Source organism: Fragaria vesca, linkage group LG7 (genome assembly GCF_000184155.1).
Source record: "Fragaria vesca subsp. vesca linkage group LG7, FraVesHawaii_1.0, whole genome shotgun sequence".
Lineage (NCBI taxonomy): Eukaryota > Viridiplantae > Streptophyta > Magnoliopsida > Rosales > Rosaceae > Fragaria > Fragaria vesca.
In genome coordinates, this window is record NC_020497.1 from 15,714,251 (window position 1) to 15,729,289 (window position 15,039).

The following is a 15,039-nucleotide window of genomic DNA, read 5'->3' on the forward strand; positions in this document are numbered from 1 at the left end:
TTATGTTGACATCCAATCAAATAAGTGCATCCACATGATTGCTGTATTCTTCTCTGTCCATTGTTCGGTAGCTGGTACTCATTGATTGGTGTGTGTTTCTCCTTCTGTGGTGGTGTTTTCTTTCCTAACTAGCTTAGGTGTATTTCCATCAAAGTTTCCATTATGAACACAAATGAAATGAAAGAATGACGAGAATCGTACTCTTGTTATGATCTAGTTATGAAAAAATTAAGCAAAGAACGAGCATACATTACCTATGATTGGCTTATCTAATCTTTGCAAACCCAACTGGGTGGATAGGTTGGGTTTTGGATTTTGCTCATAGCATCAATAAACCTCATATGCACATTGTGCTAGTTTCTAGAGCAACTAAACGACAGAGCTCTAGCCATCAAAATCACAATAACTGGGAACTAGATTTTATTTATGCTGTAGAAATGATATGAAATAATGAATTTTTCATTGATTCTGGTATGGGTTTAAAAAGGTTGAGCATCAGAATCCAACTACCACTTCTGTATGTCCAGCTTGCAACTTGAATAGGATGAAGTTGACCCAACATGTGACAGATTATTTAGCAACATTAATAAGAAACCCTTCTCTCACAAGGTCTGGCTTTCACATAGTTAGCTTACTGTCAAAAAAATTACTTCCTTACAAGTTAAAGAAGTCCAGCATAGAAAGACTTGTGTACTCCCAGCCAAAATAGGAATATCTGCAGACATGTTTAAGTTTGATCCTGTGCTTATGTCCAAATTGTTGTCATTTAGGGTTAGGAGGCAAGCATTTTGTGTCTTGAGCTTAGTATACGAGTTCAGAAGAGATCCGAACTCGCAAGATTAACTCATTTGGTTTGTTATGTTATTCTTCCCAGCATCTAATTGGTATATCAATCATCAAGGTTATCCCAGTTAATGTGGCTAGATATGTAATAGCAAGGATAGCAACACTCTTTATTTAATTGACAACTTGATTGTACTGAAGCTCATATACAACAGTTTACAAAGGAATAGTTGGTTAAGAGCACTCTATATATATTTGATAATATGATACACATCCAAAGATAAAGCAGTACTGCTGCACATTACAGACTAATGTTTAGTCAAGTTCTGCCTTTTCTCTAAAGAACAATTACAAACTGGTGGGAAAAGGGAGGCGCAGATTGTAAGTCGAACTGTCTTGGAGAATCGGTGGAAGGTGGTTAGTGGCTGATGGAGGTACGGTAGCTATGGAAGATGAGAATCCTGATGATGCTGCAATAGAGAAGACTGGCACTGGAGTAACATTGTTGTTGTTTCCATTCATTTGCCATGCCCAGTTTGAAAACCTCGGTGAAGAAACCGCTTGGATTCTCTTATGATGATCTGTTGCCATTTCCTGCCATCAAAGAAGTTTGATCAGCGTATAGTTCAATTGTGCTGCATAACTTATATTGTATTTTACAAAGCAAAATGGTCAACTGGATTATTTCACAGACGTGTAGGAAATCCTATCATGACTATCTACCTTAATTTCATGTTCTATGACATCATGGCATTATAGATGAACTATAAACATGATTGGAGACTGATCTCAGAAGCACTACTACTGCTACATTCAATATGCATTCAAATACAGGACAATGATAAGTGGGAAAGTGTAAGAAGGGTACCCTATAAGAAGTAGCCTAATCCTACACTATTCAAGCAAATAATTTCACCTTTTTGGTCCTACCTTAAGAATTTGACCAGATTAGGGGTTCCGATCCTGCAAACAACATGAAATAGACTCATTTGCATTCAAGCACTACTTGATGAGATTCACACACTACTCGTGGAGTGAGTTGGAACACTGCCTAATGGTTATATTTTCAATCCTAGCTAGAAAAATGGGGTAAATGGCATATGATTTAGTGGAGACACAGAAGGCTAGTCTTCAAACTCTCTCAAGCAATAGCAGTGTGCATGCATATTCACCTATTCCTGATACAATATGGAATTTCGAGTAGTACCTCAGTTTTTTGTAAGAAACCCGGATATATCTCAGGATACAAGGCAGGATGTTTGGATAGCATTGCTAGAGCATGAAGTGGTTGTCCCCCAGCTGCAGAAGCAGAGCCATTAACCTGTAAAATTAGGCACTACTCATCAGCAATATGATAAAACACGAATCTGCACACAAATGACTGTCTCAAGTCACTAGCTTCATGCATTCCGAAAAATATCCTTGACAAATGAAAATAGAAATAACATGAATGCATAAATTCTTAAGTAAAACTTGGAGAATAAGATTTACCATTGGCCTCTCTTTGCTAAGTATTTCAAAGGCTTTCCTCTTTTCGCCAGTAGAAGGCTGAGAGATCCCAAGGCTCAGATCAAGATTGTGACCACTGCCTGCATTTACAGCAGTACCAAATTATTTGTACCAATTCTATATATGAATAGGTCATAATGAGAGAGTACAGACATTGGTTTCATTTAGGATTACCTTCAGTACTGGCACCTACTACTACCTCCCCTTCATAAATACTAGGATCAAAGTTGCTAAGTCCTTCCCTTCCATTACCTTTGATCAACCTGAATTCCAAGAACCAATAAAATTGAGCATGCAAAAGACAACAAATGTGGCTGAAATTTAGCATCAGTTAAAGTGGGGTAGTTTTGGTTCTCACTTATTTCCAGGAATTAATTGTCCCATATGAACTTCGAATGGACCAATTTTGGGCATGGCAGCGGCAGTAGCAGCCGCTGCCGCCACGCCTCTGAACTTTGAGTTCCCACGAGAGGCTCCATTGCTCTGGCGACGAAGCACGTGCACAAATTCTTCTTTGTTCAGATGCCTCATCTGCCAAACATTCATAGTACATAAGATTAGTACAAGCTTGAATGGAATCCATAACCCCCAAAAAACAAAATGACTAACATTCTATACCTGTTTCAAATCTTCCTCATAATCGCTTAGCACAAAATTGATATCAGCATCAACACCTCGAAACTTGATTGCAGCTCGATCATATGCTCTGAAATCATCAGACCCAAGTTAGCAAAATTGAACTAAACTAAGCACACAGAGAACATATTCATCCAAAAATCTAAATTTATCAGCATAGACACTCACTTGGCTGCAGAATGAGCAGTGTCAAATCCACCTATACAACAAAAACCAAAACAAAATCCGATTCAAGTTAGATTCAACCCCTCAACACATAACCAAAGTTTCTATTTAGAAAATGGTGTGATCATCTACTTACCTAAATAAACTTGCTTCCCACAATCCCTATACAAAAGAAAATAAAAATAAAGATCATTATACATAATTAGTAACCAATTAAGCATAAGAAACTTCTTGTATACCACAATGAAATTGAATGATGAGAACAGAGTTGTAGAAGGTTGTATAGATAATACTATAAATATACATATAGCTTTTGTATACACTAACCATATATGCGATTCCCACCGGCCGGTCCTCCGGTAAAACGTAACTCCCCGGTACTGAGAGCTCCGAGATCTCGGCCCCCTGCGACTTTTCCGGGCCTGCTGCTGTTTCTGCTGCACAACTTTCAGCTCAGCCTGCCCGCCCGACTCAGCAAACGACAAGTTCAGCCACTGAGGCCTCGATGTCGTATTCGACGAGGCCAACACTCCAAACTCTCCTCCTCCTCCCTCTCCGCCGTCTCCGGTCACCGGAAACAGCGACTTTGTAGCAAATTCCGGCGAGGGGACAATCTGGTCCTCTCTGTTGTTGCAAAGACCATGTTTGTCTTTCTTCAAGATGTCAAAGATGAATGGGGAGGTGTTGTTGGAGTAGGAGTCCTCCTCTGCATTGACCACAGAGGAGTCTGATGTTCCCGAATCTTCTCTGAGCTTCTCGGCCTCCAAAGCTCTGCTCTTTTCATCGTAACTGGATTGATCAATGGTAGAGCTAATGATATCAACGTTAAGATCCAACATATCTGCCAACTTTGTTGGGCTTTGATCGTTAGAATCTTCGAAATCCAGAACCAAGTTGCGGAGACCAATTTCAGGGATGAGAAACTGGAACAAGAAAGTGAAGGCTAAAAAGAGAGATATGGGGAAGAAGAGGGGGACGTGTTAGCTGTGAAGGAATAGAGAGGAGCTGTTACACTTGTTTGTGTTCCACTTTTGCATTATTATATATTTACAGGGGCCTTCTTGTTGTGTTTTGTTGTTGTTTCTCTGCTTGAATCATTTTCATCTCCAATGTGATTATTGCTAGGAGACAAAAGAGAGTTTAAGGAAGTTAAGAGGTAAACTCATTCTCTCTCCCTCTCTCTAGCTCTAATCTACCCCAGTTGTTTTTCACTAATTAGTTAGGTAGTTGTGGGATTAGTGCTAATTGAGTGAAGTGACTTGACCTAACCTAAAAGCATGAAAACACCATAAAGATGCTAGATTGATTATTGGAGTGGATACATAGTATTAAAATGCTTGTATTCCACTCTAGGCATATGAACATGAATGCATGGTAGATTTCTTGATGAATTGATCCATCCATACTAATTCCGGTTCATTTTAAATTACTCAAACGTCAAATGCATAGGTGAACTATTCGAGTAACATTCCGGTGCAACATAAATGAAATGAGAAAATACGCTTTTACTTTTTATTCGAAATTGAAAAAAAGAACGTGGATATTCAATGAAATAGAATAGTACCACCATCCATTATGACACTAATTATAGGCAATGTCAATTGTTCTGTGAAGTCATTATCACCAACCTCTTCTCACCATTAATATAGCAAAGAAAAGTGTATTGGCATTCTGGATTTTTCTGCATCGTGAAACCATTTCATTGCAGAATGCAAGAGGTTGATTTCGGAAGCAAAAGTCACTGCACCTCCCCAACATAGTAAAAAACCCCATTAACATCAACCTGACCCAGAATTCAGATTCACAGAAAAGGAATGTTTAGCTGGTTTCCTAGGAGACGGTGAAAATATGAAGGAGGAGAGGGTGAAAAGGCCATGTCATTGTTAAAGAGACAGAGAGAGAGATATTTCCTGAATTGGAAATGGTCATAGGTCAACACGAATCCGAATTCTTTGCCAGTGGCCGCATTCAACATTGTTAGGACGGTCAATCCCCTCTATGTGAATTCTCACTCGATGTGTCATATCATATTCTAACCCCGGAAAAAAAAAAAAAAAAAAAACAAAAAAGGGAAAATACAAAGATACTCATATCTTTGGTGGGACCCTGGGGAAGCAAATGGCAAGAGGGGGATTGGTCCAAAACCACAAAGGATATGGACGGAGATATCAGAGACTGGATGACCGAAAAACAGTGGGAGAATTGATGATGGGCAACCTTAAGACTGTGTGTAGAGTACCACATATTGTTGAACATTTCGGTCAGGCATGTGTGTTACCATTTAATATTGGTCCCATGAATTAGAGGGATTCAATAAATCCAAACAGTTGGGGCTTGGAAATCACCTAAAGACTAAAGTAGCTAAGGTACAAGGCTTCCCACACAACAAAGAAAATGTGATGAAACCTATAAATAGCAATCATGTGTACCGATGTTTTTGGCTGTACTCTCTATGAATGCATGCTAATGTGAATGTAATATGGTTGTTTTTCACATGGAGCATATAGATGGCCGGTGCGGTTTTCCTCATATCTTGATTCATTTACAAAATGTTGAGTACAGGAAGAGTGACATAAGTGGTGTTTTTGGTCGACGGTTAATTTTGGTCCGTCCAATTTGGTTAGAGCTAAGCAAGCGGAGTTTAAGAGTTTGAACTTATAGGAATTCGTGGAATGATCAAAATCGTAAGTAGATAGTATATGTTTCAGCTACGTCGTTAGATATGACAAACTTGAAGCATTTTTGACATTGGTTAAACATAGTTACTGTTAAGACAAAACTGAAAATTACACGATCGAGAGGAAATGAGATGAAAACTTTTCAAATGCACAATCGATTGTCGTTCTGTTTATTCATTTCAATCATTTGTGATGTTTAAGGCAACTTGAATAGATAAATTCCTAGTAATATGTTTGTTATTATTGCAATATAGTATTCTATTTTTGGTCGACGTCGGACGATGAACAGAGCAAGATAAAAACATGACCGACGGTTTTGCAAAACCACTGTTATCTCCCTAATATCTTTTCCACCTACTTCGTTCTCTTATTTTACTAACAAAAGCAATTAGGTTACCTTTCGGTATACCACACACATACCAGAGAGTTCATCTTTCTCTGAACCAAAAGTTGAATTTCAGATGAACTTAACCCCCCATTCTGGTATGGTTGGTTCAGACATTAAGGCTCAGTCTTCGTTTAATGTGAAAAGAAATGGTGTTGTCAATTTTTCATGGTACTGATCGTCAGAAATCTACCCTAATATTCATGTGGGAAATGTTCGTTTAAAGTTGCCTGACATTTTGCACTGTCTGCGTTTTCTTGCTCACCTTGTTAATTACTCGTCCTTGGTTCAGCTGGATCATATATGGTCGCAATTAATCTCTGGGATATAGAGATATAGTGGTAGCCAATGAGATGTGTTTTAAGGTCAGAATAATCAAGGCCAGTGTGGACTTTAGTTTGCCGGTTGGCGGGCTAGCTAGGTCAAGTAGCTTTCGTCCTTCTTCTTGCTTCTAAAGTTGTTTGGAAGGTTTCTTACTCTGATCGTATTATTGTTGATTGTGTAGTTCCAAGAGATTACGAAGAATATCAGAAATTTGTACTAATACTTGTTGCGTATCATGGTTTGAGTTTGATCGAGAGTGAAATTTGCACACTCGATTACAAGCCTTTTATTATTGTGACAATATCAAAAATGCTCCTTTTTTTTTTCTTTCTTTTTTCAAACTGTTCATGACATGATCGTTTATGACAATTTCATAGTTAGAAGTAGTTTAGGGTGTGCGGATTGTAATTGAGGATGTTTATCTTGTTAAAAGTTTGTGATTTTGTATCTTTTATTATCTTTGTGTTGTATATATATGCGAATTACTTCTCTCTAAATGTAAAAAAATATAGGAAGTTGTACGTTGTAGTTGTGCACCATGAGGTCCATGACAAATTCTTAACTTAGGTAGCGAGCATTATAGTTTGTAATTTCATACCTAGTATAATAAGGGAAGTTCCATATAAATATATTATCCGCATGAGTTGATATGTAATCAGATCGTTGTAACAAATTTTGTGATATTCATCGTATACGATGAACAACATAAACAAAAAAGAACTATAGCCATGCCTTTAAAAGATTCTCAATTCAAGTTTCCCTTCGTCAAACTCAAGGGTTGTAGACATTGTAGCTGCTGCAGGATTGTCAACCTCCAATGCAAACGATGAGAAACAGCTTATACTAAGCAAAGCTTATTTCTTGAATCTGCAGAATAAATATAATCACTACCAATCTACCATCAAAGGATGAGAAGGCAACTGCATCCTCCGATTTTCTTCTCTATTTTAGAGCCAACCAGACCACCTTAACTTGACGACCATGTTCAGCTTTGGAGTTCCAAGAGAGAGAGAGAGAGAAACCTTAATGGAGACACGACTCTACGCTCTCTGAGGTTCTAATCAGTTGTCAGTTGTCACTGCCCCTTTTAAACCTAATTAATAATAACCCACCCACCTATCAACTCATCCGCCCAGAAACAACCACTAATACAATACTACTCGACGCATGAAGAAGACGACGACGACGACGACGTCGACCGAATCTGGGCCGTACGATCTCCCAATCCCAACGTTGACAGCTGAATAGCCAGAATGATTGGGGTCCAGTTTTTCCAGCCACGCATGTAGGACGAACCTTTCCTTATCCGGTAATAGTTGCTGCCCCTTCGGGATTTTTAAACCTTAAAAACTTATAACCAGCGTATTAGCCTGGTATCCTCTCGTTTTCTTCTTTCTTTGGAAATTTTGTACAGTGTCAAAGGTTACCTCTTTCAGCAAGTAAATATCTTAAAGGGAGTATGAGTATCTATCACAACGGCAACCCCCCACCGGCCACTTGGTTTTGATGCTGCCTCTTCCACTCATGTCAATCCACCTTACTACATGTTCCATGCCGTTCTATTTTATTGTATATAGATTCGAGTATTGCGATCTTTAGAATCAAATTTACCTGCGGATTATGACATTGAACCACATTTAGTTTTCTCATCTAAGTCATTCTAGCTACTAGACGTATAAAATTATGTTATATTTACCGTATAAGAAAATGTTGTATCATTATCGGCTCGTCGCCTGATCAGCAAAACCCAAAATCTGATTTTCACTATTTAAACGAACCTGAGTTTGTGTTTTAGGGATTCCTAACGTGAAACGGAGAATGTCGGCCTACAATGAATTGATTCAATATATGGTAAACTTTTTACTCGTGAATAGAGAGTTTGAGATAAACTTTTATGACCATCTATAGATTGTTGTATAAATAAACACACTAGAGAATGTTGTAATTAATATGTACTATATTACTACAAACTAGCTGAGAATGTTATGAAATGAGAAAAATGCAATCCTACCAGGAGAAGATGTTAGATGAATTGTTAATAATAGTTTGTGATCATTTTGATTTAGTGTAATGATTGAAGTTTCAGTAACTTAATAAGAGGTCATAAAGTCGACTCGTATGTCGTTAACAAGCCATTATCTTATAAAACAAAAACGAACTTAAACAAACAAAAACATCTATAGAGACTCATCATAAACATATTTTCTTGTTTAAAAAAACATAAGTCTTATATATATTGTTTATTTTTTGGATTGGATCTATAGCTATTTTATTAAAACTGGTATACTATTATACCTTAGTTTTCATAAATCTAGCTAGAGTGTTCATAAGATCTTAAATAAATAAACATGAACCACACACAATAGACGTCACGGCTTATCTCATAGTTAGGGGATTTGATTAAACTATCAAACCCACAATCTCTTGTGTAATACTTCACATAGGAGATGTATTTATTAGTTTATTACCTATAAGATTAAGAAAAAAAATGTAATCATTGACCATTTAAATATCAATTCACACAATGTCTTCTTCATCTTTTAAGGAAATAAGGTTGAATATTGTATTCCTAGATCAAGAAAAATGTTTAGTATAATCACAATGAGGTACAAAAGTACAAAGTCTTAAGTAGAAATCAATCCAATTCACACCCTAAAACCCCTTACAATGATAACACTCTTAAAATGATAGCATTATTTGTCCTTGTTTTGCAATTATTTTGAGTGAATGGACTAGAATAGATCGGACTAAAATAACATTATACAAAAGTCTTGGTACCAAGTGGGAAATAAATCAAATAATTAATGGAAATAGTGGCAAATAGGGAAAGTTAGGAGTAGATAAGAAATAATTGCTTCTGCTGTACTTTGTCGGCAAAACGTTACGAGGTTTTAAGGTTCCGGTCGACGTGGCTGCTTCCCCTCCTTTCGTACTAAAGTCTACCCCGATCCTTACCCGGAATACGGGACGTATTTACGATACTGCCATCGGTTTTAACCACGTGATACTAAACGTGCATGCAAATTCGTCTTTTTTTTTTTTGTTTTTATTTTTTTGGAGTTCAATAATTCGAACAATTTTGTCGGCCAGTTGCATAAAATATATTTTCTTAATAGGAATGGATCAACAAACTTCATTATTACGATGTATCCAGAATTATATTTTCTTATAAACTCTGTTCATGTTTGGTGATGACTCTCAATGAGGGTGGTTCGTGATTGATGATGATTCCATTGTTTTTCTAAGGATATTTATTATATGTGTTTCTTAAAGTTCAATGATGATTTAGTACCTGCGTTGTGATTTTAACCTGATTTGGTGAGATATCAAAACATAGAGAAGCGAGTCGGTGTGTTTGTTTAATTACATTTTTTCGATGCGTGAAAAAAAAGCTTAAATTAATTCCAATCAGAGTCTATTGTTACTGATTCATACAATTCAGTGAACTATATAAGACGAACAAAACAAATCAAATCGTCAAATTGGTATATAGACTACTGAATAACAACAACATATTATACATACTCCTTATACATTGTCGACCTTTACTTTGATCTTTAGATCCATCAGCTTAGCTTGATAAGTTGATATAAATGTATGCGATGCTTCATGATCTCTTATTCGTGAAGAGTCAATAACTTAAAAGCACACCAGTGATAATAGGTAATACGTGACATAGGACAATAGATTTATATTAGGTTCTTGGTTCATAATCATCTGCATATTAGTTCAGGTCCTTTTGCTTGGATATTTTCCTTTGTCATTTACACGTACGTTCATAAACAAATTAAGTTTTCTAGAAACAATATTGACACCTGGGAAACCTAATATATATGGAACTAGAAACTAAATCTTTGACTTAGATTCTATCTTTCTCTTGAAAATTCATCAAATCAAATCAGAAGTTTTGAGAAGAGTAGAACTGAATCATGGCCATGGGCAAAGCTCGAAACACGTAATGCAGGTGGTTTACTTCTTTAACATAATTTATACAGATTTGGCCCTCAAAAAGATTGCTGTATAATTTAGTAAGATCTACATGCATAGGATGTCAACTTATCCATGTATTTCTTATTTATTTAAACTTGCAGCACTAGAATATATAAGCCTAGATCAAATTATATATCGGCCAGTTCCTAGTTAAGTGGATCATTTTTAGAGTTGATATGTCACACTTTGCACCAAAGTGAAAGTGGCTGCGAGTGTATGAACCCCACATGTTCTAGTTATGGCACGCAATACTTAGCTGTAAAAACTATAATAATGTGATCCAATTGCATTGTTAGAATATTATTATTGTTTTTTCCTACATAAGTATAATGCAAGACCAAGAAATCTCAAATGAAATGTATTAATTTAGGAGGGTATGAATTCTGAAACCCCCTTTGGTTTTAGTCTAAATCTAGGATTCTTCCAAGGAAGACTTGTTTCTTTTCTCAGTCATTCTCCACCAACTTTGCATCTATAGAAACTTTAATACAACACTAAGAGCTAGTAGAAGGTCAACAGAAGCAAATAATAGCTTATAGTGAAAGCTCTTTTTGGATAGCATAGAATATAGACTAAGCAGTATTAAGAGTGCAACTTCTTAGACCATATATATAAACATGGCTTAATTAATATGTAGAAATTCCAAAACAAAGATGTAGAACAAACCTATAAAAATTAGAAGTGAACAAGAGAGAACACTTGAATTATAAGAATGAGCGACTAAAAATCAGAAATTATTCATGCACAGCTAGTGGTTATTCATCCGGCAGTTTTTAATTTGCTCAACGAGTGAAGAAAATGTACTAAATAAAATAATGTCAACGTCTCGACAGCTGAATATATGACGTTATCAAGAGATAATAACCATTTGCACAAAAACAGGTCTAGCTTGAGAACTCGTAAGTCGTACCGAGCACTTGCCGTCTATTCCAATGAACATCCGATTTCTGATCGGAAATTCTTTGGCATCTGATTAGTATTAATTTAAATGTTCCAACAGGGAATGTGCCCTATAGTCACACAACTCTATTAATGAATGAAAAAGTCTATCAATAAAGCCCAAGAAGAGGCCCATAAAAAATCCCAAAAACGTACAAAAGTATTGGTGGTGCATGCCTTGGCTGAAAAGAAAAGAGAAAGCTAAACCTAAACATGGCCGCAAGGAAGAGCTCCGTTTCTTGGCTGAGTGACGACGAAGTAGGCTTAATCGTCAAGTGGCTCACCATCTCAGGTGATAGTAGTAAATCGTTCTCCGAGGTCTGCAAGCAATGGTGGAGAGTGGAGGGTCTAAATCGCACATCCATTCGTCTTCTCCAACTCGATAATCTCCGGCGTGTACTTCCCAGATTTCCAAACCTAGTGAAATTTGAAACATCCAAATGTATCACCAAAGATGACCTTGAGTTCTTGGCCCAAACATGTCCCAAAATCACGAACATCGACCTTGGGAAACCCAGAGATGAATAGAACCTAGGGATTCTGTTTGAATCTGGAAGGGTGTGACAGAACCACAGATTTAGGGTTAGGTTTTCTTGCAAATGGGTCTTGCTCGAAAACCCTAAAGAAATTGGTTCTTGCTGGGTGCAGCAGAATCACCGATTCCGGGGCCGGTATTTTGCAGAAGATGTCTTGCTTGGAAGAGCTGCATGTCCTTGGACCCGGCGGAGAGGTTCAATGAATATTATTTTTTTGATGGGGAGGTTCAGTGAAGATAGACTTAGAGCAGCCATGAACATTCAAACACTCGAGAAACTGAACTTCGGAAATAATTGTTACGTACTTGTTGAGAAGAACTAGCTAGCTCGTAACTATAGCTTTGATTTGTTTACTAGTGACTACTTTTACTGCTGCACACTGTGTATGTGTGAACCCTTCTGACTAACTTAGCTTTGATTTGTTTACTAGAACGTACATTCAAACACTCGAGAAACTGAGCTTCGGAAAGTATTATTACTTCTGGAGGATAACTCGTAACTAAAGCTTTGATTTGTTTACTAGAGAGTCAGTGACTAGTTTTACTGCTGCACTTCAATATCTCTTCTTAATCTGAAGGTATTCATGATCAAATCAGTAAATTACAAATTAACGTGTAGGCTGTAGCCTAGCTAAGACCTAAAGAAAACAACAATTACCAGCTCTCTCATTAATTTATACCATATATATTTTCGAATGTTGTTCCACTTATAACTGTATGTTCGAGTTCCTATTCTTTGTTAAACTAACTTACCCTAAAATGATTACTAAAAAAAAAAAAAAAAAAAAACTTAACCCTAAAATGGTCAGGATAGTTCACTTCGAATCACCAAGCAGGGTCCTCCATCAAGCCAGGTCGATCGCTTTTGTTATTCACGAACTTCTAGTCGTTACTGTGATCAAAACCATACCCTGTATATATCACCATCAACTTTAACATATGCATATAGAATTCCTTTAGATCGATTTACAGAAAAACAAATACAAATAGTTCCCTAAACCCATTTCAGCAAACATGGATGCTATGATGAAGAAGTTGTCCACCAAAGTCCTAGAGATGCTGCTACATCCTTATTCTATGCGCATTCACACAAGCGGCCATCATCCCCAGAAGAAGAGAACTAGAGAAGGCATCAATGCATGCATCATGTAGCCGGCCGCAAGGTGAAACGTACCAGCCCACGCTATGAGGGAAACGCTCGAAATGCCATATATGTTTGCCATCGATCTTCTAAAATATGTAGTGTAACACGTACAACTTGAGGAGATCAAATTAACAGGCGCGTGATGAAGCTCTGAAGCCTCATTCGGGATGGATTCATGAACTTTGGTTTGGCATGGCTTTCGGTGTGTTTTCTCATAGTAAATTTAAGCACATTCTAAACACCTTACGATGAAGCATCGTCATTGATAGTCGCATATTTGTGCGACTTTTATCATGCTAATTATTCTTATTACTTAGTTATTTTGTGATGTTTTCCTATTTTTAATTAACTTTATTTGTTTTTAGGTGTTTTGAAGTCAAACAAAGAAAATGAGATAATTGGGCTTAATTAGGATCCCTAATCCTAGTTGGGTTGGTGATGGAAGACATATAGGTTAACTAACCTATTTCTACGTGAAAAGGGAGGGGAGAAAGAGACGAACAAGGGAGACAAAAAGAAAGGGAGCAGCCGAACCAAAGAGGGAGAAAGAGAAGAAAGAAAGAGAAGAAAAAGAGAGAGAAAGAGAAGAAAGAAAGGAGAGGAAAAAGAACTCGATCGGCAAAAATCTTCTTCAATCAAGTTTTCTTCTTCTCACCCTTATTTCATATTCCATGTATTCTCTGATGTTCTTAATCAAGATTATGTGTAACTAAACTCCTTAGTAGTTAGGGGCTGATCAAAGCCCTAGGTATGTCTTCGATTTCAAACCCCAATTGATTTATATAATTTTAGATGAGAATTTCTTCACTGATTGTTCATTGATAATTCTATTGCATGTTTCATTGAGTCGACACTTTGATGCATGTTTTAGGGTTTATTATTTTGAATATGTTTATGACTGACATATCGTTGCATATTCTATGAGAGATAACAAGTTCTTTCCAGGTACTTGTGTGAAGTGATTCCTTGGTAATCTAAGGCTACCGACATTGACCTTAGATTCTTTGTTGCTACTCAAATGTTCTTAGATCTTTATGATTTCAGTTATTTTGGTCTAGATACCGACATTTCATAGATCAATTAATTGGGAATATAGTTAAGTCGATACCGACATTTCACTTAACATGGCAAGTAAGAGAACGTAATATGGTTAATGACCTAACGACATTGGCTTAACTGTGAGTGCATTCATCTTTAGTCATTGACATTGTTTTGGGGTGATTGAAGCGTATCTAGTGGTGGAGAGAAGTTCCTGGCTATTGTTTCTCTCATATTTACATCCATATTCACTTTTTAATATTCTGTTTTCAGCAGTACTTCTGTTTTATCTATTTTTGTTCATCAATCAAACCAACTCCGAATACCCTCAAAATTTGTGTGGTAGTCCGCCACTGTGTCTAGTTACTGTGTATTTAATTTCATAATTTTTGGTTCAGTCTAGATTAGCTAATTAATTAGGTTTTGCTCCTAGGTCGAGTCTGCCAGATTTCTGGTTTACGCGTCTGTTTGTGTTTCTTGTGTGTTTAATTCTTAGTATCACCAATCCTCTGTGGTAATGACCCCTATTTGCCGTTTACTACATTGATATAATTGATTTGATAATAGGGTATCTTTGTAGGTGCTTTGCGCCTATCAAATTTTGGCGCCGTTGCCGGGGATTGTTTAATTCTAAGTCTTAAAAGTGTCTTTGTTTTTAGTTTTGTCTTTGTTTACTTTATTTTTCTTTTTGTAGTCTTACGTCTATACTTGTGTGCAGGAGCATTGTGTATGCATACTCGTCACTCTACAAGCTCTGAACCACTGTTATTTGATCAAGAGATTGAGAGAGCAGCAAAACAAAACAGGAAACAGCAGAGACTACAGGTGAACACGAGTAACAGTGGTGGTGAGAATTCTGAGCCTGAACACCATTCTGATTCAGAGATCGAGGAACTGGAAGAGCAACATATTC

The 15,039-nt window shown here is 36.9% G+C and overlaps 1 protein-coding gene across 1 annotated transcript; it reads right to left on the reverse strand.

The window, feature by feature from the left end:
• Positions 1 to 1,012: 1,012 nt before the first annotated feature.
• LOC101309390 (ethylene-responsive transcription factor RAP2-7-like) lies at positions 1,013 to 4,038 on the reverse strand. Its single transcript, XM_004307377.1, has 9 exons — positions 3,421 to 4,038; positions 3,230 to 3,255; positions 3,097 to 3,127; positions 2,911 to 2,998; positions 2,651 to 2,823; positions 2,467 to 2,555; positions 2,275 to 2,372; positions 1,991 to 2,104; positions 1,013 to 1,377 (listed from the first exon to the last, which is right to left on the reverse strand). Exons 1-9 carry the CDS (start codon positions 3,930 to 3,932, stop codon positions 1,132 to 1,134), a joined length of 1,377 nt encoding a protein of 458 aa, XP_004307425.1. The 5' UTR covers positions 3,933 to 4,038; the 3' UTR covers positions 1,013 to 1,131.
• Between the last annotated feature and the right edge of the window lie 11,001 nt (positions 4,039 to 15,039).